The sequence below is a fragment of the Lagopus muta genome, chromosome Z, assembly GCF_023343835.1.
Source record: "Lagopus muta isolate bLagMut1 chromosome Z, bLagMut1 primary, whole genome shotgun sequence".
NCBI lineage: Eukaryota > Metazoa > Chordata > Aves > Galliformes > Phasianidae > Lagopus > Lagopus muta.
Genome location: NC_064472.1, coordinates 62,100,714 through 62,123,966, shown reverse-complemented (window position 1 = coordinate 62,123,966; position 23,253 = coordinate 62,100,714). Strand labels below are relative to the sequence as shown.

Here is a 23,253-nt window from a genome sequence, read left to right as displayed (position 1 = left end):
TGTAGTGTAGTCATAACACTATTTCTGTGGAGGTAATGTTGTCTTTGTGAGAAATATTTCACACTCCACGAAGAGGACTCACGCCAAGGGCTATAGGGAGGCCATGGGCATCTCTCCTGTGCCCATTGAAGTGAGGAACATTTCCATGGCCACACTCTGTGATGAGGAGGAGAAAGAGGGAGGATTTCTTGTGCCTTTCTACTTGATCTCAAGGCCTTGCTAAAGTTGCATCACCTTCATTGAGGTGCTTTGAAGTCATCGGCTGGAATGTGCTGTAGAAGCATGGAATGTGTTATGGATGTATGGAATGTGGGGGATATGGTTCTTGATTATTATTGTAGACTCAAGCTGCACTTAAAAGACTTTTAATATTGATGATGTTAAAGTCAATTGAATCTACTGACAAGGATTTCAGGTTCTCTTATACTCTACCAGAATAATTTGTAGTGGTACTGTATGTAAGTCAGATATTTCTGATTTTAAATAAAATAGGCCTTTGAATTTATTGAACCAGCCATCCAGGAACAGTTTCTCCTAGTAGGCTTCTTTTCTCATGCCATCCTTGAGCTTAACAGTTCTTCTCCTAGCTTTTAAAATGCGTGCTTGCAATCCATTAAAAATTTCATAAGGGAAGTTTCAGTTACTTTTAGATAATTAAATTTAACTATGGAAGCAGAGTTAGGGGAGTTGGAAGGTCATCCTCATTAGCTTAAATTCTGATAAATATACTCAAATGCTGACAGGAAAGAATGCAACATTGGATGGATTGAACAACTTGTTTGTATCAGAATGTGTCACCTTTCAGTGAGAAAATGTCATGTATAAGCAATACACGCACTTCCACGTGTGCACGTGTGAGGCAGGTGCACAGATTTAAGAGGAATATCAGGCATGGTGTTTCTGATGGGCTATGGTACGTGGCCATGTCTGGATTGGATGTTCCAATTAGTGAGGAAAATATATTTGTGTTCAGGGAAACATTCCTTTGTTTTTATTCTAATAAGGAGGATCATGCACATGTTTCATGATGGAGAAAGCCTGGAACTTCATTCTCCTTTACGAAGCAGTAAGCTGCTCCTGCTGCATAGTGACACAGCAAAGTGGCTCTCATCCCAGTGTTGACCACATGAGCACTTCTTCATTACCTAGGATAGGACAAGGGAATCATCTCTTTCAAGGCAAAGAGGGAAGTCTTGTTCCTTTGTATCCTTTATTTCCTCACAGATCTGATATGTGTTGCAGTTGTGAGCGCGGGTGCTGTTACTGGAAGGTAGTGTATCAGCAGCTGGGAATAAAAGAAAAAAAAACCTGAAGGAACTTTTCAGCTCATAAAGATTTTATGAGCTGAAAAATGCTTGTGGGGGTGTTGTTTAACAGTGATACTGGAAACATAACTCCTGTCTGTATCAGGAGTAATTTGCACACCTGCATTTTTTGGAGACATTTAAAAGTCTTTACTTAGTGAGTGTATTTCAAAGCGCTTATTGGACCCTGGGACTCACACCAACTCTGTCTGGTTTCTTGTCCCCTCCAGCTTTGAGCAGAATGAAATTGCAGAAACTTGTGCTCTGTAGTTGAGGAATTTTATGGAAAGAGGGTTACAAACCTTTGTGTTTCAACATGTAATTCCCTGACATGCATATTTATTTCTTAGTAGTGTAAGAAGATTGTGAAATTTGGAAGAAAAGGAGTACTGTAGAATGCAAGATGTTAATGAGTCATAGTCGTAAAGCTGAACAAAGGAGGCAGAATAGGGTCTTTGCAGGTCCATCTTAAAATTCATTTAATCCTTTTGTTCTTCCCTGCTCCCTCTGGAAGGCTGTCCCAGATCATCGTGACTCTCCTAAAGTCTGATTCTAATATCTAGCCTGAATTGTTTCTTGGCCAGTTCAAACTCGTGTTTATTCTTGCCAGCATTGTCTTTAGCTTGAATAGGTCTTTTTTCTTCTTGACACTTATCCCTTGATACTTTTATTTCTCTGTTCAGTCATAGAGAATAACCATGTCCCCTTTCAGCCTTCATTTTTCTCATTACTGAGGAGAGAGTGAAAATGCTGTGGGATTCTGCAAGGAGCAGGATCTACTGCTCAAGGTTGTTGGGATGGTGCTGGGTGATGGTGTGAAGAAGCAGAACTACATGGCTCCCAGCTTTCACCATGTAGAACCTCACATGTGATCAAGCCATTTTAGGAGCTTGCAGCATTTGTTCCTCTAGCTGTCTTCACCTGTACCCACACTGTTGTCTTTTAAGTTGCTTTATTTATGTCTACTGGCAAATACCTATCTGGACACTGTTCTTTGTAGTAGGTGCACGTGTGCTACGTGCAACTTTTGGTGTACTTTTCAGAAATTATTAACATAATAATTGTTGTGTTTGAGAGTTCTGCTGAGGGAGAAGAAACCTTGTCGTTTATGTGCTGAAATCATTTATGTCCTCCTGCAATTGATAGAAATGTGCTACAGAAACATTGTTTATGCTTAGGAACTGTTTCAAATCAAAGTTTATTGTAAAGAAAAAAATGCTGTCCTGCATAAAGCATTCTCCTTCTTTATGCAGTGCCTGCTAACGCACTCAAACATGTATGGATAGAACATCTCTGCCTGCACAGGTTGTTTAGCTCTCTTAGCAACTGTGTGATTCCTGGTATCAGTTGTGCATTTAAGAGAAAGAGAATTGAAAATGTGCCTAAGCATCATGGCGAGCAAAATGTCATTTAATCTTTAAGTGTATCTCTTCTGATACGGTATTCTATGGCCATGGTTCTATTGGTACTGTGTTGAGCTAAGCTCATTTCTGTTGGGATGTTGGAGCACTAGTAAGCTGAGCACTAGTAAACTTCCTATCTTATTAAATACAAAGCCTCCTGTTTATTTAATGGAAACTGGACTTGTCTGCTTACTAACTGATTTCCAACTGATATTAAGACTATGGTGGCTGCTGGCCTTCACTAGCCCTGGAGTTGGTCGTATTCCCTGCTGTTTGCAGCAGTCAGTGGGCATGGTTTTATTTCAGCTGATGAATTATTAATGCAGTCTTTCCTAGTGGTGTTTTGTTTGGAGCTCTGGGTTTGTTTGTTCAGCTAGGAAAGAAAAATGCCTAGTAGTTTTGAAGCACATTCTGAATGAAACAGTTCTGTCTGTATTAGATAGCTGCTCAAATAATTTTCGTAGCCTGAGTGACTGAATTCTCTGTATCTTGTAAAATGTAGAATACAGATAGCCAAATTTTTATTTTGTTTAGAGTAACTCAGGCTAAACACCAGCAAACATGGCCAGATTCTGATATCATCTTTCCTGGTGTAATTACACCACAGTAATTACAGTGAGGTGACTGAGAGCAGAATTGTTTAGGGGACAATAGGAATGTCTTTATAGCATTCACAGCTTCTCTTTTGTTCTATAATTAGTTACATTTTACTTCAAAAGACACTTATATCATGGAGAGTTAAAGCAACATGTTTAATTCTAACTGATAGACCTGTTACTTAATCAAGCCAGTTAGAATTTTTCTGTATTAGAATATTCATGTTGTACTGATGCTGTGAAGGATGTTTTAAGGAGTGCCGTTAAGTTGGTCACTATCACATATAAATCATAGTTAAAATGCACCAGCAAGGATGCCTGACATGGGAGAAAGTGCTAACAAACAAATAAACTTAAAAAAACCAAGCTCCCAACCTTTTATACTTTGAAAATAACAGCTCTGTGCTAAAACTTGATATTCAGAAGCTTTCACAATAAACTAAGTCTGTGAATTAGTAAGAAGTTTTTAAGTCACTATTGCTGGCTCTTCCTGCAGTCTTATTAAAGAGCAATGATTTCTTTTTTCACATTCCTTTATAGACTTCCATAGATACAGGGAACACTGCCCTCACATTAAATACTGCTCAGAGGATGCATACACATTCCCTGCTGTTTTTGCATTGTTTCCAAGGAAACGTCTCCGTCCTAGACATAGGGATTACACATTTGTAGCTTTCTTATAGCTCTTTGTTTATTCATGAGACAAATGAAGGAATTTTATTCATAGGTACAATGTAGTTTTTCATTCATCTGCTGTAAAGGAAGAAGAATTCTGTTAGGAGTTTTGTTTACATGTGAAGAAAGTCTTTAAAAGTCCTTTGGCAGAAAAGATGAACTGTCATTTACATGGAAACTATATCTACAATATGATTCTTTATTTTTTTTAAGGAAGGTGATCATCTGTTCCAAAATTTTCTGAGCTTAGTCCCTCTGTAAGAAATCTTGCTACTTACGATGAGGATATCAACTTTTTTGCCATTTTCAGAAAATTATCTATACTGTGTTGCTTTACATGAAATGTTAATGGGATACAGTGAAACTCTGAGTGAATACAGGATATATGGCCCCAGGAATATAAATAAAGATATTTTTATAAGTGCTTCAAATAATAAAGCTCTTAATAGAAAATCATTCCTTTAAGATAGGACACTTTGTATTTAGGTCTGATAATAGCACTCAAAAAGTGTTTGCAATATTCTTTCTTTCTGAGTGCATAGTTTTCTTTTTTTGCTGCTGTTTTTTGCACATTTTAGATGTAATTATTAAATTCACTCCTGCTGATCCAGCTAGCCTTTTCTATCGCCTTCTGTTTTTTAGTGTTTAGATGATAAATTTGATCAATAATATACATAATGCCTGCTGGTTTCTTTCAGGAGGTTTGTGAATTATTTCCTGGCACAAGTCAGAATGTGTTTTCAGTGTCTGCTACATATTTTCTGTAGCCTTTGGGAACATGTAGTTGAAGTCATCCATCTTGATCATTGGAGTAATTCATGTTTAAAAAAAAACCTGCTTGCTGAATTGTATTAGGGTTTGTCTGATCAGTCTTATATTACTGTCCTTGCTTCAATGAGGATAATTCAGTAGCAGAAATCATATGGACATTTCTCTTCATTAATGATTAGAGCTGAAATTTCTCCTCTCTCTCCTGATAAGGAGTTGGAAGTTTTGTCTTCTTTAGGATTGATTTTGTCTTTCAGAACCCTATGCTGTATTTGATTACTTCTTCTTTTTTTTTTTTTTTAACTGTAACCTTTTGATTTTTTATCATCCAGTGAGAGTTTGATAGTTTCAAGTTGGAGTTTTTTGGCATTTGAAGAAGAATTTCCACATACTTGATATAGTTCTGTGCCAACATAAAAGGGATATGCCTATATGTATACAGAATGACATTCTTTTAATATGAGAACTTATAGTGGGATTTTACCTAAATTATTTCTTTTTCTTTTTTTTTTTCCCCTTTCTTTGAGGTGATGACTGAAATGACTCCTGGATTGCTCCTGCATTTGCTATTTAGGCTTGTAGTGAGTCACCATTAAATATTGCAAGCAAAATTCAAAAGTCCTGTGGAAAAGTTGTATGGTCCAGGTGACAGTTTAGGAGGCAATTAAATTATTATTGATAGAGGAGGTTGCTTTCAGATAAGACCTCTGTAGTTACAACCTCATTCTGGAGTATTTCTGCTCTGCCAGGCTTCCTTTTTGGCTGTACTTTTCTTTCTGTCTCATTTGCTGTGCACATGTCCCTGCAGACTGGAAAAAAGTGTGAGGATCAAAGACATCCCAAAGTTGATTCAGAAAGAGATTTTGTATCAAGCTTAGTATTTAGTTTTTGAAAGGCTTTTACCTGCATGGCACTATTCTCCTTTTCCTAAAAGTGTATTTGAAAGTAAGAGTCACGTCTGAGATATTCTGTCAGCAACAGTGGGTTTATACAGTCTTATATTGGTAAAACTGAGGGTCCAATTTACTCCCAAACTGCTTTGGCTTTGTAATACCCAAAGCAACCATGCTCATTAACCCCCTACACAATAAATCTGAAATGTGTGAAGGCTTTTTTATTGTTTTTCTCACACTTCAAGAGATGATACTCTGAACAGCCCATTGAAATTGTGATTACAGAATCTATTCTGTATTTTCTGTGTAAATTTGCAGTGCATAAAATGTGCAAAAATCCGTATGCCAAGTAAGTCAATATCTATGAGTACAATCACTCTAAATATTTGAAAACATACATTTGAATTTAAAGTTTTACGAAGAGAAGTGTAGTAACACAAGCATATGGGTCCTGGCCAAGATTGATTTGGCCCACAATGGACTACTCTAGAAAAGCCTTGCTCACATTTCAGTGAATAAAATTCAAGCCTTAAAATAGATTGGTGAGTATGGATTGTCACAAAAATAATAGCTATGAATTTGTCCCCAAAAGAAACAGGGGCTGCAGCTGAAAAGTGTGTCTGATTCACTATATTTTTTTGTGCTGTCTGCTTGACCAGCAGGTTTGTGCAGAGATTAAACTGTAAGTGTGCTTATGGAGTGTTTGAGAGATGTTTAGAGAATTTTAGGGGATAAAATTTCAGAGAAGCATCACAATAAATGGCAGACATACATATAAACTACTCCAATACTCTGTAGAAAAAGCATTGTGAGCTAGATCAGGTGGGATAATGTGATATATTCACTTGTGCATCTGTATGTACAAACAGAATGACCTGTTGTGGAGCTTGAACTTCAGGAAATTTTCTGGTTTTATTTTTGCCAAATAATCTTTCACCTTTGAAGCAAATAACATTGGTTAAGAAAGTAAAACTGAGCACACGTGTACTCCATAAAACAATTGTATTACTCCTACATTAATATGAAGTCAACTTAAATTTTTTGGTAACTAACACAGTAGGGAGTCTACTCTTAAGTTTGTTGCTAAAGCCAAAGATTGCTGACATTTACCATGGGATTGAGCATTAATTACTGGGCGTTTCATGTCTCATGGACATCTGCTTTAGCACTGTGGCTGTCGCATTTTGATGTTTTGGTCCAAAGTTTTGTGGCTACAGGTCATTTTTTTGCTGGGAAGGGGCAGTCGTTTCCCACATTAGAAGGGATGGAATTGATTCTGACTTGTTCCAAATGTGTAGTGACAGAAGCATTTTGGGGTTGCCCTCATGTAAATGACAGCTAGCAAAGGGCAAGACCTGTTTCCTTCTTTACCATGGAAGAGTACCCATGGGATCAAAGCTAAAGTTTTGGTGAGTGGTTGTCTTCCTTTCCCAGCCAAATTTTCTGCCTGCCCTGGTGAGCTGGCCTCTGGAGTTGGACTTTTATAAATAACAGGCAGAACGGCTAATCCAGGCTGCACATTTTGCCTTTTTACTTTGTTTAGGATTTTAGCTGCAGAAACGGATGTAGTACTTGCCAGTGGTTTGTTTTGGGTTTGTTTAGCCCTGCAGAGTTTTAGAAGTGTCTTCTCCATGGGCATAAAGTAAAATGTCATTGTTGGAAGGATGCTCAGGAGTGAGACGCTGCTGTCTGGAACATAGTTTTGTTAATGAAATATTGGAGTGGAGAGGAAATGGGAACAAAATAGTTGTCCTTAGGATATTGTATGGCAAATACTCACTTGTTATCCAGGAAAGTATATCCTGCACTTGCAGGGGCTCAGACTTGACACTGTAAAAGTGCCGTTTTTAACAACTTGACATTTTACTCAATCTGTTTTTTCTTAACAAGCTCACCATTGTGTCAGGGGGGGAAAGCAGGAAGCAATGAGGCTGAAGGAAACGCCAAAGGCTGCCAGAAGGTTTCATGATACTCTTTCATAATAAAACAGTTCCTTTATTTCTGACATGGTTTTTACATCATCATGTCTATTACTCCAAAATTTGGCAGGGATGCTGAAACAAAACGATGCAGTCCAGAGCCTTGTGCAAAACAGATGTCCAGATGAGTGACACCCTTTACACAGGTGTTTCTGGTCATGGCCAACAATTCAGTCAAGTGTGAACATGTGGAATGGCATAGTTTGAAAAAGGCTGCAGCTTAATGCCAGCAATTGATACTAAGGCTTTCAGCAGGGCTGTATCTCACATGAAAACAGAGGTACTCAAATAAGGTAAAGCAGAATGGTGAAGTCAATTTGAGGAGACAAAGCTGACCACCTACCTTGAATTGCTTTCAACTCCTACCCATCCAGCTGTACACAAACTCTTCCTTCCCAATATTTGCTTCCAGATATTTGCTTGAAATGATTTAGATTTCTTTTCAAGCTCAATGTATAGAATTTATATCTGATTTTTTTTTTCTTTTCTTTCTTTTTCTTTTTCTTTTCAAAATGACTAATGTGATGTGAGGAATAGTAACTTCTCTTTTGACTGTCAGATGGAAAGCAAAAAATTTTTTTTATTAAACTTGATTAAAAAAAAAAAAAAAAAGCAACCAAAAAACCCCAATGGAAACGTACGTTACGTCCTTAAAATTTTCTAATGGGAGCCAAAGTTAACAAAACTTACATAAATATATACCTAACTGCGGAGCACTTTCAAGTGAACTAAATAAAACCCTTTATTTATTTAGACTGAAGAGTAATCAAGAAACTGTCTTTAAGTAGACCTCATTATACATGTTGTGCATGTTAATGAAAAGTAAAAGGATTAAAATAATCAAAAGTTTAATTATTTCTGGACTTGTCTTTGTTGTCTTTTACTCAGGTGTGTATAGTAGTAGCCATGTTTCTTTAACAACTCAGACCAGCTCCTTGGCAGCATTCCCACCTTTTTCTGGTGGGGGAGATGAGGTATGCCTGGAGCACTGCTGCACTTTGACCTTGCTTAGGTAGGTTAATGGTATTACAAGATGGCACAAGTTAGAGGAATTGCACATACTGTAGACTGACACTTGGAATTTTCCTTCAGCAGGAAATGTCTGTATTTCAAAATATTATTTCTTTTGAAATGAGATGAAAAGAATAATAATAATAATTTTAAAAAAGCCTCTCTATGAAACGAAAAAGAGTCCAAAAGATGTTATCAGAATGTTTTATTTCTGTAAAACAGAAGCATTCTATATCAATTCAAATGTAAACTTTTTTTTTTTTTTTTTTTTTTTTGAAAAAGAAGTCATTCTACATTTCAGTTCTTGAAACTTTAGAGACTTTTTTCAGTTTTTTTAATTGAAGGCCATCTTGTCAAATTGCTCCTCCACTCCTTCATCACGCTTTTAAATTGAAATATTCATTGAGACTGACACATTACTATGGGATTGACGGGGCTTTCTTTCACTGGAAGATTTTCAGAAAGCCGTAGTCGTCAAACTACTGAGTCAGATTCAGCTGCAGTGATGCTCCTCTGCAGAGCTGAGAGCTCTGGGGAGTCAGTGTGTCATTTGGAGCTCTTAGTCATTCCTCAGGCTTGGTCTTCTCCAAAGCCCAGATGTGAGCCCTCAGTGAATTTTTTCACAGTTCAAATAATTCAGTTTGGACCCCTTACTTTGAGGATTACTAAATATTTTATAGAAGGAGTGGAAATATCTGCTGTCTGAATTTATGTCCAGTGATTCTGTGTTTGCTGTTGGGAGGTCACACTTGCTAACCTATCAGGTGTGTCTCACAAACATGCATGAATTTTTGGACAACACATAAAAGCCTTCAGAGACTCTTCATAGACATGCATGTTTGAATCGATTATTCAAGCATTGTTTTTCCACTGTGTAAGGTTGGACTTAGTGAAATTCTGTGACCTATCTCATGCGGGAAGCTAGGCTAAATTTTGTGAATATACAAAAATGAATCAGATACTGGTTTGTGCTTCTGCACCTAGTCCTCACTTCTGACATTGTGCTTTCCATAGCATGTTTTTGAAATACAATCATGCTTTGCATTGCCTTTTTCAGAATGTTTTCTAGAAGTCTAATCAATGGATGGTTTGCAGAACCATCAGCTTCAGATCTCTGACCTTGAGTTCTTTTATCAGCTTGCCCAAGCTGATGATCTGTTCTTCCACAGTGCTAGGGATTACAGTTTTGTCTATCCCCTATTCCCCACCCCAGACACCCAACGATAGTCCCAGAGCATGTGGTCTATTGGAGGTGATGTTCAAGGCTGTTGCTGAGGTGCATGTTTATCAAAGCACATGTGATGGGGGTCTTCAGGAGTTGGTGGTTGTTGTACTGTGCTGACCAACTGTAGCAAAGAAGCGGAGGTACCTGAAATTAAGCGCAGAGTATATAGCTGTGGGGAAGAAATAAGGTGATGTAACCAGCAAAGCATGGAATGTAACAACTGTACTAAGGAAAAAAAAAGGAGGGGAGGATTCTGCATTTTTTGTCGTAAATCGTTAATCACTTTTCCTTCTGAGCCAAAGGTTATTTTTTTTTTTAATTTGCATTGCAAGATAAAAACATTTCGTTTTAAAACAGTCACTAAATGTCACGTTTACAGAAATGTGATGAAGACACATATATACAATATTGTATTGTAATTGTAGTCATAATATGAACTAAATCCACTGTGATATAATTCTGATGGAGCCAAAACAAAAATTTCCTGATTATGAAATGCAGGAATAAATAAGAGTAATGCAAACTATCTTGTTTCTTTCATCCTAGCCTTCTGGCTCTGCATTCTTGATAGCGAATGCTATGTAATCTGTGATAGTGTCCCACTATGGAATGATACTCACACTTAAAAGACAAACAGTCCAAAAAAGTTTTTGGTCTTCTTCTAAAATTATCTTTTCTTTTTATCTGTATTCTAAACAAAATGCAGGGCCTCAATCAAAGTCCGCAGAACACTGTGTGAATCTTTCAGTGGATACCATGGGTTTATCAGACCTTTAGTCCCACAAAACAAAGAACTATTACTTCTGGCACATAACTTTGGAAGTTTCACCATAAGTGGAGAAGTTGCAGAAATCCACAGGTGAAACTGTGCTGTTTGCAGAATGTCAGATTGAATGCTAATTTTCTGATTATGAAAAAGACAAGAATATGCTTAGTGCATAAGCCTACTGGTTTTTATATTTAAGTTTTTTAAAAGTTTGAAAAAATCAGAATCTGTTTTTCATTTAACTTTTTACTCTAATTCAGTTGTTTATCAGAAGGGTTTTTAGAGGGAAAGCCCCCTCTAATGCCTGCCCCCCTCCCAAATGATCTTGAAAAAGTCTTTTAGAATTCTCTGTAGAATATTAATACTGTTTAAAACAAACAAACAAACAACAACAACAACAAAAAAAACACCAACAACTGATATCACATGTTATACATTATTTACATGTGTGGAAGGCAGCAGTGAGTAACTTTGGGGAATTCTTGTCATTGAGTCTGTGAAAATTAATTTGACTGTAGAGCCAAGGATCATGAGAAGGGATGAAATGGAAATTAATGCCATCTCCATCCATTGCTCTGTGGTTTTCAGTAGTATTCTCTTGTGTCCAAAAAGTGCCTGGAGCAAGGGAATTTCCATTTCTTATACACAGTTACACATATTCTGAGATAGATTCTTATGCTATGCAGGTAATTTAAAACATCTAAATGCATTAAATCAATTAAGAAGCACAGTAGGCTGCATGTAAACCTATCCACCTATCTATTTCATCTTTATTTCACTGCATATCTCTTCAGTTTTCTCCACAAAAGGCTTTACTGGCAAATCTCTGTTGGACTGGCAATGTAGACCTACTACCCCTGTTTAGACTACTTTTTAATTGCTTGTTCTTACTTTCTTCTGAGAGTAATAGAAGAGCACCTCTTTGAACCTCTTTGAGTGCTCCTTTTGTCTCATCTGTCATTGTAATGTGTGAACTATTGATAAGAGCATTTAGGAACTGAATTCCTTTCCCTTGTCCTCACTCCACCTTATTAACAGGCTCCAATGTATGTGTCTTTCCCTGCAGATGAAATGGGCACAAACATAAATATAGACAGCACCTTTCAGCTACATCTAGACAGCTTAAAGCTATTGCGAGTGTTTGTGTGTCTGCCCTGACCATCTGCTTTTCCCTCCCTATTCACATCTAATGATTGTACGTAAGTTTTCATCCTAAAGTCTTGCTTATTCTTAGAGGACAAGATTACAAGATATATGAGCTTATATTGTTTGTTAGATTATTGCTCATCTCTAAGGCTTAAGACAATTTACTATAGCTGTTACTGCTGAGTGCTGGCAACTTAAATAACCAAAACTTTTCTGGAGAAGAAATTTTAATAAAAAATACTTCAATTGGATTCCTTATTATTTTCTTAAGAGCTGGTAGTTTTGTCCATGGGAAAAACAAAACAAGACAATAATACTTAGTATTTGATGAAAGGGTCTTCTCAAAATTTATTATTTGAACATCACACCATAGCCAAGGTTCTTTTATGTGGATCTTTGTGGCATGTGAGATCTTGAAAGAGCTAACAAAGTAGAAGTAATGTCTGATAGAGATCTTTGCATATGTAAGAATTTGTATATGTCTTCTAGGTAAATTTGGAACAGATGTTGTTCGTTAATTTATTACCTACTGTGATTTAGCATGAGCTAGTAATTTGAGGGACTCCCAGGTGTGCACTGCTACAAAAAGCAGTACACTGGTCAGAACTTGTTAGTCATGGTATCCTCCTACGAATTATAACCTATCCTGTTCCATCCTGTTTTTTTTTTCTTTCTTTTTCTTAAATATGTGCAGTTCTTTGCAAAAGGATACATTCTTTGTGCACACAATCCTAACAGCTGTATGCGAAATTGTAATAATGCTTATGCCACGTTAGTCTATATACTAGGGTATTTATACATATTATTTCATAAACTTGTACACAGCCATCTTTCTTGTTTGTACATATTCTCATTTGTAATTCTCTGGTTGTGTATTTCTGTATTTCACATTATGGCGAACTTACCAAGAATCAAATTCTGAAAGCTCTCTAGCAGATTTAACTTGCCATTCCCTTTTTCATTAATTGACTTCTTGTGTATTTTTTCAGTTTAGGATTTTGAAAACAAAGTGTACAATTTTGTGCTAATAAGAGCTTCTAATTTTTTTGAAAATACAATTCCTTGATACTACAGGCTTCACTGGGAAAATACCCCAATAGCTGGGCAGAATCAGGTATAAGACAATATTTTTCATTGTAATGGGAGCCCTGAACTTAATGCTGTGCAACCTGAATGGATCTTGATTTTTCCCAAATTCTTTAGCAATTAGGTCATAGCCTCTGATTCACTGCACTTAATACTTTTTCTTTGTGAAATACCATTACTCTTCAGCTTGAGATTTATCAGAATGAAGATTTAGTGGTAATTCTAAGTTTAGCAGTAAGCACAGGGTGAACAACTAGAACATTAATTCTCTACTGAGTTGCAGTGATCTTTCAAAAACCTGAGTTGCAGACAGTTTGCATGCATTAAAAGAACAAGCCAAAGATTCACCAGCCTTTCACATCTTTTTCTGCATCAGTTCAACATGTTTTAATACGTACTTCTCTAGAATTATCATCTGATTATCTCTGAGGGCTCAATTGTCCCAGAGCTTAAATGATGTTCATACATAGGATTACTTCAAACAAATGAAATACTTTTCCTCTTAGTTTTTCATTTCTTTTATTCTGTGTAAATAGTTCTAATGAGGAAGATATACTTGTAAATTTTGCTCTATCATGTATTTAGTTTGCTAAAAGACCTAAACGTATTCTCTGGATAGTAACCATTACCGATGGTGCTGCAAAGAGTCCTGTATGTTGGGTCAGGTAGTTGTAGACAGAGGTTCATTTGTTATTCGAGTTTATACCAGCAAAGTGTAACTTCACTATGGACAAAATGGCTTTGAACATGGCCTCAGAAGCAGAATATGTTTGTGGAGTAACATTTGGAACAAAGTTTCTAGCTTCAAATCAGTAGGCTAAGTGCTGTATTAATCAAAGCCCGAAAATTGTTGTTTATTCTCTCAATCTGTTGTCTGTATGCATGGATGGATGGAGTACCTTCAGTGAGGATAGTATTTATTATCTAGATTAGAGGGTTTTAAGTAATCTTTGTTCTGAGAAGGTGCATTTATGAAGTGCCAGTGGACTTTATGATCATAAGTCTTAGGGGAATTCATGAGGGCTTGTAGTGTCTACATAGAACTTCTTTCTTCCTTTTTATCTGCTTGGCTACCTAGATAGAAGATGAGAGGTCTGTAGTCTGTAAGATCGTATAAATCTTTTGAAGCGAGTATTAAACAGAAAAAAAATAACTGGGCTTTACTCATGTTAATGTCTGAATGATGACTGATCTTTGAATCTGGTATTTTTTTTTGTTATTTTATATAAAATTTAGAATGGCAAATTGCAACGTCTTTGTAAAGTGAGACTATTTGCTAACCAAGGATCCAAGTGTAAATAATAGAGCACATGGTGTGGTTTTCATGGTGTTACTAGTAATATGAGTTACTCTATACTGAAGATAAATGGAGCTATAAAGGTATGTTCTTTATGTCCTACTTTAATTTAGATTTCTCTTTTGTTTAGCTTCCTCTACGTTCAGTTTTAGTGGAGGTTAGCTAACATCACTAATCATCACAAGCATTTGTTGCAGGTTGGAACCAGAGTCTTGTGGTCTAGAAATAGTTCTTGTCTCTCCTATCTAGCACAGGAAAGGTTAGCTCTGGTGTGGACAGCACTTCGTAAGCAGTGAACTCAATATTCAGAAGGTCTGAGTAGAAAGTAAAACACTGTGGAAGCATTTAACATAGTGTGAGTGGAAGAATATACTGAATTTGCTGTTTGACTTTTCTGTTGTTCTTGTCTTGCTCTAGAGGATTGTTCATACTTCATGTGTCTGCAATAATGCACAACCATGACTGTTACTTAGGGATTATGAAAAGCTCTTTTTTTTTTGCAGATCATCCGGTGAATGAGTTTTTGGATCTGTTCAGTCGCCACATTCTTCCTCATGCAGTAGATGAACCCCATACTGATGCAGAATCATCTCAGACTGAACCCTGTACTTCAGACTCTGTGCAGGATTCATCTGAATATATAATATTGGATCCTTTCTTTCCAAACTTTATGGACTTTGAAGAGGAGGAAGAAGACTGTGAAAATACTACTGATGTTACAACTCCTCCAGCTTTGCAATTCATCAACGGAAAGCAACAAGTGACAAGTGCACCTAAAAGTACAAAAGCTGAGGAAGCAAGAAGTGATCAAATTGAAAGTGTTGCACATTCAAAAAATGTAACCTTTTCACAAATCAATGAAACAAATACCTTTATAATATCTGAAACTGAAGCTTCTGGTACAATGCAGCCAAGCAAAGCTGGAGAGGTAATGGGGGCATTTGAAGTCACACAACCGACAGCAGATGTTGCAATGTTAGAACCAGTATATAGTGGTGAATCAGAAGTTACCACAACAGACAAATATTTAGAGTTCACTTCTATGTATGAGCAGTCGCCACAAAAAAATAAGGAGACTGTAATGTGGCATGGCTCTGAGGAGAGTTCTACCAAAGACACAAAAAATTTGCTTTTGATTGCTAGTGAATCTTCTGGAGATGGCTCCACTGAATCTGATTTGTCTAGGTCTGTGTTCACAGAAATTGTGACAATGTCAAGTCATGAAGATAATGAAAAATTTTCTGGTACAACTTCTGTTCCTAGTGTCATTTCTGTGGAAAGTTCTGCAGTAACTGCTGCTCCAAGTGCAGGTTTTGATACTGCTACTGTAGGCATAGCTGTGAAAGACTTTATTCCAAAAGATGGGACCACCACTCCGGGAAATTACTATAAATCGACTACTAAACTTGTTGCAGAATACCCTTTTGAAAGCAACCTGGAAGCAACAACTTATGCAACAAAGACTGAGAAGAGTGCTTCTTCTTTTCTAGTTCTAGAAGGTTCTGGGGATGTAGAAGAGAACAGCACTTTAGCTTCAGCCACAACAGAAACAGCAGTTGCAGAAACACTTTCAGTGCAAGATATTTCTCTGGGTTCTGGCACATTACTGCCAACAGAAATTTCTGTAAGCATTTCAGAAATCACCTCTGCTTTGCCTGGAGGAGGAAGAAATCTTTATTCTACTTTTGATCAAAGTTCTGAAGCAACTGTTTCCACCAATTTTGTGTCTGAATTAATTACGGAGCAACTAGTTGGCAGCTCTGTTGCAACTGAAAAGAAAGTTGAAGATGAAAAAGAATTACAGACTACTGTTTATTCAAGTCAGGAAATTTCAGTCACTGCTGCAAAGGGAAAATCAGAACTGGGTGAGCTTGGAAGCACTACTAATGAAGTCAGAACTGTAAGTCAGGAACAGATCCCTCTCAGAAAAACAGTACCAGTAACAGGTACCATGCATTCTGAAATCAAAAAGGTTACCACCTCTCCTTTCTTGAGAGAGAAGAAGCTTTTTGTAAATGAAGGATCAGCTGAAGAACCAGCAGACTTATTTTCAGGGAGTCCCACAAGAAAAGTGGTAAGTACTGACTCCCCGTTTACTGATTCAGGTTCTGGAGACATAGATGTTATCATTGAGTCTGCTGCTTTGACTTCAGTTCCATCAAGGTCTATCATGGAAACACAAACAGTAAGATATGAAGGAAATATTTATGTCATCAATGTTTCACTGAAGAATGCCACAACAGAATATGAAGAGCACATAGGAAGAAGTGAACCAGCAACATCAGTTTCAAGTACTGGGTCAGATGGCTTAACAAAGGATTCTGAAGTAGCAATTCAGATGTCTGAGAATGTCTTTAGTACAGAAAACCAAGGAGAACAAACACAAGAAGCAGAACCAACTCACACAGCTCCTTCTGACAATAAACCAAGACTTGGTTCTAGAAGAGAGGTAACATCTCATGTTGCACCAGTAATTAGAACAAAGGATTTACAAAGAGCTGAAGTCACGTCATCTCCAGAATCAGTTGTTAATAACAGTACTCTTGACACCATGGTGACATATGATGGCATAAAAGCAGTAACTGAGTCTACAGAAAGCAAAAAGGGAAAAGGTAGCTTTTCAACCGTTTCTTTGGGTAAAATTCTAATGATTGAGCATGGCTCTGGAGAAGAACTCAAAGCTGACAGCAGCACCACAAAACTAATGTCTAATGAACCTACGGAAAAAGTGCATTTTTCACTTTTTGATCAGGGATCTGGAGAAGCAGAAACTTTAACTGAATCATTTACAAAAGCATCAATTTTACCCACTGGGAAACCAGAACCACAAGAGCAGTATGACAGAAAAGCTGTCAGCATGCCATCTGCTGTGGTTCATGCCTTCACTGCTGAACCTAATGAGCTAGTCACAAATCCTGAATATGACATCACCATTTTGCGAACTGTAACTGATACAAAAATGGAAGAGAAAACAGCTAATGAGCTGACAGTGACATCTTTCGCTACAAATCTTCCTGTGTCAGAAGATGTGCACTCATGGCAAGACAGGTCAAGGGAAATTTCAACAAAAGCAATAGAATCTTCTGGAGAAGCAATGGAGGATCCATTCTTCAGAAGTACACAGGCTAACCATGAACATGTGGAATTTTTAGATGTTCCTACTATCAGACCATATTCAGAAGAAAACAAAGTAGAAGCTGAATCTGGTGAAAAAATATTGTTGCCATTTAATAATGACAGAGTTACTGAGTCTGCAATAATTGAAAGGAAATACTTAAGTTCTCCTGTTGCAGGTACAGAGGAAGAAGAGAAGTTGGTACAAAATATTTTTCCCACAGAAGATATTCCCAGATTACTCCTGACACCTAAAGAAGAAAAACCAACAAACAATGATCTCATCAGTGATCCATTATTTTCAGGACAAGGATCGGGAGATGAGTTTACTGTTATTTCTTCAGTGGAGTCACTGGCTGTCAAAGAAACCACAAATACTTTAAGTCCTCAGTCTTTTCTTCCTGCAAGTGTAGGACCCAAACTTTCCACTGACATGACACAAGTCTTTGAAAGTGAAAGCACTGAATCAAGTGCTGAAATTAATGGAGAAATTAGAACTACTGCAGCAGAGCTGCTGACAGAAACTGCATACTCAATGGCCACCAGTTCCCCAGCTTTAGAAGAAGAGAGTTCCAATCGCTCCAACTCTAAAGACAAAGAGATAACACATTATTTTGTTGTGATTGAAGAACCTTACAATAAGGAAATGGACCATAGGAGGGGAGAAAATGAAACAAACAGGCCAATAGCTACTCCTGGAGATGTTTCTCATGAGGAATCTTCACATATGCTGGCTACAAATGACGTAACTCCTGTTTCTGTAATACTGAGTGAAACTCCTTATCTTGAAATGGGAAAATCTCTTTCAACCTCAGCAACAAAAATGCCAAGCAGAATATTTCCTGAAAGTTCTGGAGAGGGATCTGGTCAGGATGGTGTTTCAGATTCATTTCCCCCTGATGCATTTACTCATTTTACAATACCTCCTGTGACAGAAGTCGAACTAACTGCTTCATCTCAGGTTCCTGAGGAAATTTATCCTAAAGTGATGACAACAGATGCACCAGGAGATGGATCACAGACTGTGATCACAGGATTAGGTTCACTTTTTACAGAAGAAAAAGAGATTGTGGCAAATCAAACTGCTGCTGATCCAAAGACAGCTACATCAGAAGAGCTGACAAGTGATACTGGGATGTCACTGGATATTATTCCAGTGGTTGATGATAGAAGACATCTTACACTGAATGTTTCTGTTTATGGTGATATTACACTAATTGAAGAACGACTTCAAATCCCATCAGAAAAAACAACTATTATAGACATGGATCACTCCAAGTCAATGCCTGAAGATATAATAAGTGTGCAGACAACGCCAAATCTTGCCGTACAGTCAACGTATGGCAGTGATGATAGCATGAAAGCTGAAGAGGATAAGTATGATTCAACACTTAATTTTTCTATAATTGAAGAGAATATATCTAGATCTGGTGATAATCTTTCTTTGACTACTTCCATTCAGCCAAATAGTGAACCGGTGACAGCTGGACATGGACCAAAATTAGTAGACAAGGATGTAGGTTCAGGGTATGCTATGCAGTTTGCAACAGAAACTCTCACAACTACCATACTCAATGAACTGGGAATTTTCCTTCCAACAGTACCCGCGCTGGTAAGCCCCTATATGCCTCATGACTCTAAAGAATCTGAGTTCGAGGCTAAACATGTTGGAAGCACAAGCAGTGCAGATGATATGCATGAGCTTTATACTTCAGCAAACAACCAAATAGTAACAGATCAAAGTGAAACAATGTCTGTAACTGGGTTTTCTGGAATGGGCCAAGAAGAATCAGGTGATAAAAAGCCTGTGGTTCCTTCCCTCACACCAGATTTGACTATGGAGACAGAAAAGGCTTTGACAACTGACACATTTGATGTAAGTATGGTCACCACACAGAGTATGTCCCAACATGCAACTGTATCATCTAGCAGTAGTGAAGAAAAGCACTCTACAGTATATGTGCAAACAAAATCAGCGTCAGCAGCAGAGTATGAAGAAACAGACTCAGTAAGTTTAAATTCTGTTTCTCAAAATCCCAAATCCTCGGTAACTGTTCAGTTAGTTAACGGAGTATCTGAATATCCTGAGGTAATCATTCCAAGTACATCATCTGCAAAGGATTCGGATCAGTCTGATCACTCATCAGATGGAACTTTCAAAGAGGTTAGTTCTGATATTGCAGCAACTTATAAACCACCCACAACAGACCTAGATACAACAGAGTCTTCTCTGATAGAGTTTTCTTTTGAGCCTGAATCAGAAAGCGTAACTACTGAAAGTACTCCTCACTTTAATAAACTTGTAACAGAGAGGTCAGAGGAGACAGAATCTTCTGTAAATGATCTGATTACTGAGGAAAATGCTACTGTTTCTGGAGATTCTCCATCAATACATGACTACCCTACTGCTTTTCTGAATTTTGGAGAAAGAACAAGCACAGATATTCCAAAACTTAGCACCATAGAAGTTGAATTTTCTTCAGAGAGAGTGAAAAATCCCAGTCAAGAAAGTGATAGGAGTACTGAGAGAGAGACACCAAGGCTTTCATCCACACCTGCTTCAGATTCACCTGACAGTATAGAAGTTGGAGTATTTAAACCTGACCAGGAAACGGTTACAATGCTAACTTCATCTTTAGAGCCTTTGGACAGAAGCTTGGAAACACAGTCAGCTTTGCTTGGTCGACAGGAGATCACAACAGTTTCTTCTAACATTGCAACAAACAATGCAGCCCCTGGAAATAATCCTTATTCAAATGAACAGTCAACAATAAGCTCTGAGGAGCTAAATACTATTGAACTTGTAACTTCATCATTTTCTCTTCCGGAAGTCACTAATGGATCAGATTTCCTGATTGGCACAAGTATGGGTTCAGTTGAAGGCACAGCAGTGCAAATTCCAGGTAACTTCCACATATGATCACTGTTATATATATTTGTTATGATAATTGTAAATGAATATCTTAACTCTGATAAGAGATATGGCAATGAAATACAACAGAACTCATGACCCTCAAGCCTGAAATCAGTATGATGGTAAACTCTACTGTGACAAAATGAAGGAGGATGGGAGACCAAAACTCAAGTCAGTGATATTTCCTGAGTGTTTGCATCGTGAAGCTCTGGATCAGACTTGGGCTGCCCAGCAAGTTCTAAAAGTCAGGATGATAACACTGATTGTGATAGAGAATTCAGCTGTGATTATTCATTTTTCCAGTTTTTTATGAAGATATATGCAGTTATTTTATCTGATAGCTGTTCTGTGTTTGCATGATGATAGCACTTATACAACTGGTTTACAGGTAGGATTTTCAGAGTATTATTACTTTGCAGAGCAGATCTAGCTGCATTTTAAGTACTGGAATTTTCCATTAAAAATATATTTTCTTAATCTACAAGGTAATTTTCCAAGAAGAAACTGAGGCTTCATGAATTCAGATTATCTGTAGCTTACCTAGTTAATAAAGCATCTATCTTTCATAAATTATAAATCTTCTTGTTAGACATAATTTGCTACAATATTTTGGTTTACATTAATGGTTATTAGGCACCATTTAATCAAATACACAGATGGTGCAGGTAGGATCTTTATGAGGAGTATAACTTCAATGTATTTTATCTAGATATAGCTGAAGAAAGAAAAAGGCAAGTTTAAAATTACATAGCTTTCTATTATATATCTTCAGATAATCCAGGTAGCTATGAATTTGAACATGTTTACCAGAAAATTATCTGTGGATAAACACATGCACAGTAAAAATACGTGCTTAACATTGGTCTGCTTTTTGGATTTAGACATAAGCAGTCCTAAAAGAACTCTATTTTAAGATTATTAGATTCTTTTGAAAACCTCTGGAGCAAGAGTCTGCCCACTTACTTACATGCCCAAACTTATAAAGGGGGATTTTCTCTTGGAGGCTTCAAACAGAACTTAGTTTACCTCCAGCGAGTAGATAGGGAATTTGGTACCTTAAGAACACTGCTTCCATAAAAACCTGAAAGGGTAAAACAGATGTTATCTTTTATTTTATAAAGAATAGCCAAACCACTTTGGGAAAATGTAACCAAAATATAAAGTTTTTTCCTGTCTTTGAATCAACTTAGATGACAAAACTCTTACCCATTTTGTAAGTTAGGTCTTTATTCTTGTATCCCAAAAGGGTTGTCTTAATAATTTTCCTCTAATGCTGAGAAGTGGATATGAATCGTTGTCTAGTGAACTTTTGTGTGAGTGATTGCTCCTAGGCATTAAATCAATTGCAAATACCTAGGTATTTAAACTTAATTGAAAAACACATCACTAGAAGTCACCTCTGCAAGAAAAATCTATTTAATGATAACTCCTGTAAAACCTGAGGATTTCACAGCAGGTAAGCTTTTATCTTAATGTTTAGTTCATCTACAAATGTACTCAGTACCTTTATTTGTATTCTTGAAGTGTGGTTTAAGGAAAGGTGAGAAATGTACATGAATGAAAACATACTTTCAAAGAAATAAGAATCTGTGTGCACTGATCGTTTGAATATAATGAAATGAACCATCAACAGGCAGGCAGTATATTCAAGAGATATATGTTCTGTGTACCCAGTCATTCTACATAAACTAACCCTGTTCAAAAAAAGCAAAAGCATTTTCCATTCATTTTGCTTATGTTTAACTATTTTCAGCTATAATTAATTGTCGTGTCATGCTGACTAAATCCTCAGTAGATCATTGTGACTGCCAAATGTAGTACAGATTCTGAAAATTATTTATGTTGGTTCACAGTGAATGCCATGTAATTTTTGAAGTTGTAAATAGTGATGCCTGAAAATGAACTTTATTATTTTACAAAAGTATCTTAATATTCTATCTTATTATTGTAGTTTCTGTAACAATAGTAGGTCTTGCAATATCAGTACAAAAATGAAGAAAGATTTATTTTTCCAAAAATTCGAAAAGATATCAGCACTTTGGGACCACAGGGTAAACTTTATTTTTCTACTTAACAGGACAAGATCCATGCAAAAGTAATCCCTGCCTTAATGGTGGTACCTGCTATCCACGTGGTTCATTTTACATTTGTACATGTTTGCCAGGTTTCAATGGTGAGCAGTGTGAATTAGGTAAGTTGATGTCATCAAGATACTGGATTGTCTTTAGATTAATTTAAGTATAAAGTTTTCATACGTGAGATTTGCAAAAGTAGGTTGTTGTTTTTTTTTTTAAGTTGAAGAAAACATGAACATATGAAAATATTCTGCAGTAAAGCCTTACTTAAGAAGAGAACACAAATAGGTCCACTGTCCCCTTTTCTCTCTGCCTGTAGTGTGCACTAGCATGTGCACTCACAAATGTAAGTGAATTATAACTGAATCACCTAGAAGCACAAACATTAAATTCCTAAATACATTAAGTAAAATCAGTTTATTCAGGATAATTCCTTAAAAGCATCATGTAATTATATTAAAGACTGGTAAAATAGCCGAGACCCAAATATAACCATTGAATGTTAGCTGGTATTTTTTCAAGAAAATTTTAAGTATGACCATAATCAGACGCACTTCTGGTAAAGGTTAGTATTTTAATAACTCTTTTAGCAGAGGATCTCTTCAAACTGCTTGTGACACCTGGATTTCTGTGCTATGAACTTGGGTTGAGAAACTCACCCATACAGTTCAGGATAAACAGTTTTTCCTTTCTTTTCCTTTCAAACCAACAAGCCAAATTACGATGAAACTAGCAGTGTGGCTATTTTGTATACAACTTTTGCACAAGTTTAGTCTTTGGAAAAGTTTTTAATTTAATTCCCTGATCAGTATCATGGGTTTGTTTGTCATCCACTGAATATGAAAGAAAAAAACCTTATGCAATATTGCTAAAATGAATTCCACTTATAATATACTGGGGAGAAAAAAAGACAAAGATTGATATCAGTGCAGAACAATTATCAGGACTACTATGGTTTCATTTGTTTTCTGCAGGAAGATAGATGATTAAAAAAATACTTA

General features: G+C 36.8%; 1 protein-coding gene across 4 annotated transcripts in view; it reads left to right on the top strand.

Moving 5' to 3' along the window:
• Positions 1-23,253, top strand: part of VCAN (versican) — a 107,037-nt gene that overhangs the window by 56,748 nt on the left and 27,036 nt on the right. For 3 of the 4 annotated variants that reach the window (XM_048932250.1, XM_048932249.1, XM_048932248.1), the window contains exons 8-9: positions 14,653-20,166; positions 22,255-22,368. In XM_048932250.1, coding sequence (XP_048788207.1) covers positions 14,653-20,166; positions 22,255-22,368 — 5,628 coding nt within the window. The remainder of the gene's footprint in view (positions 1-14,652; positions 20,167-22,254; positions 22,369-23,253) is intronic. The other variant, XM_048932251.1, reaches the window with a different exon arrangement.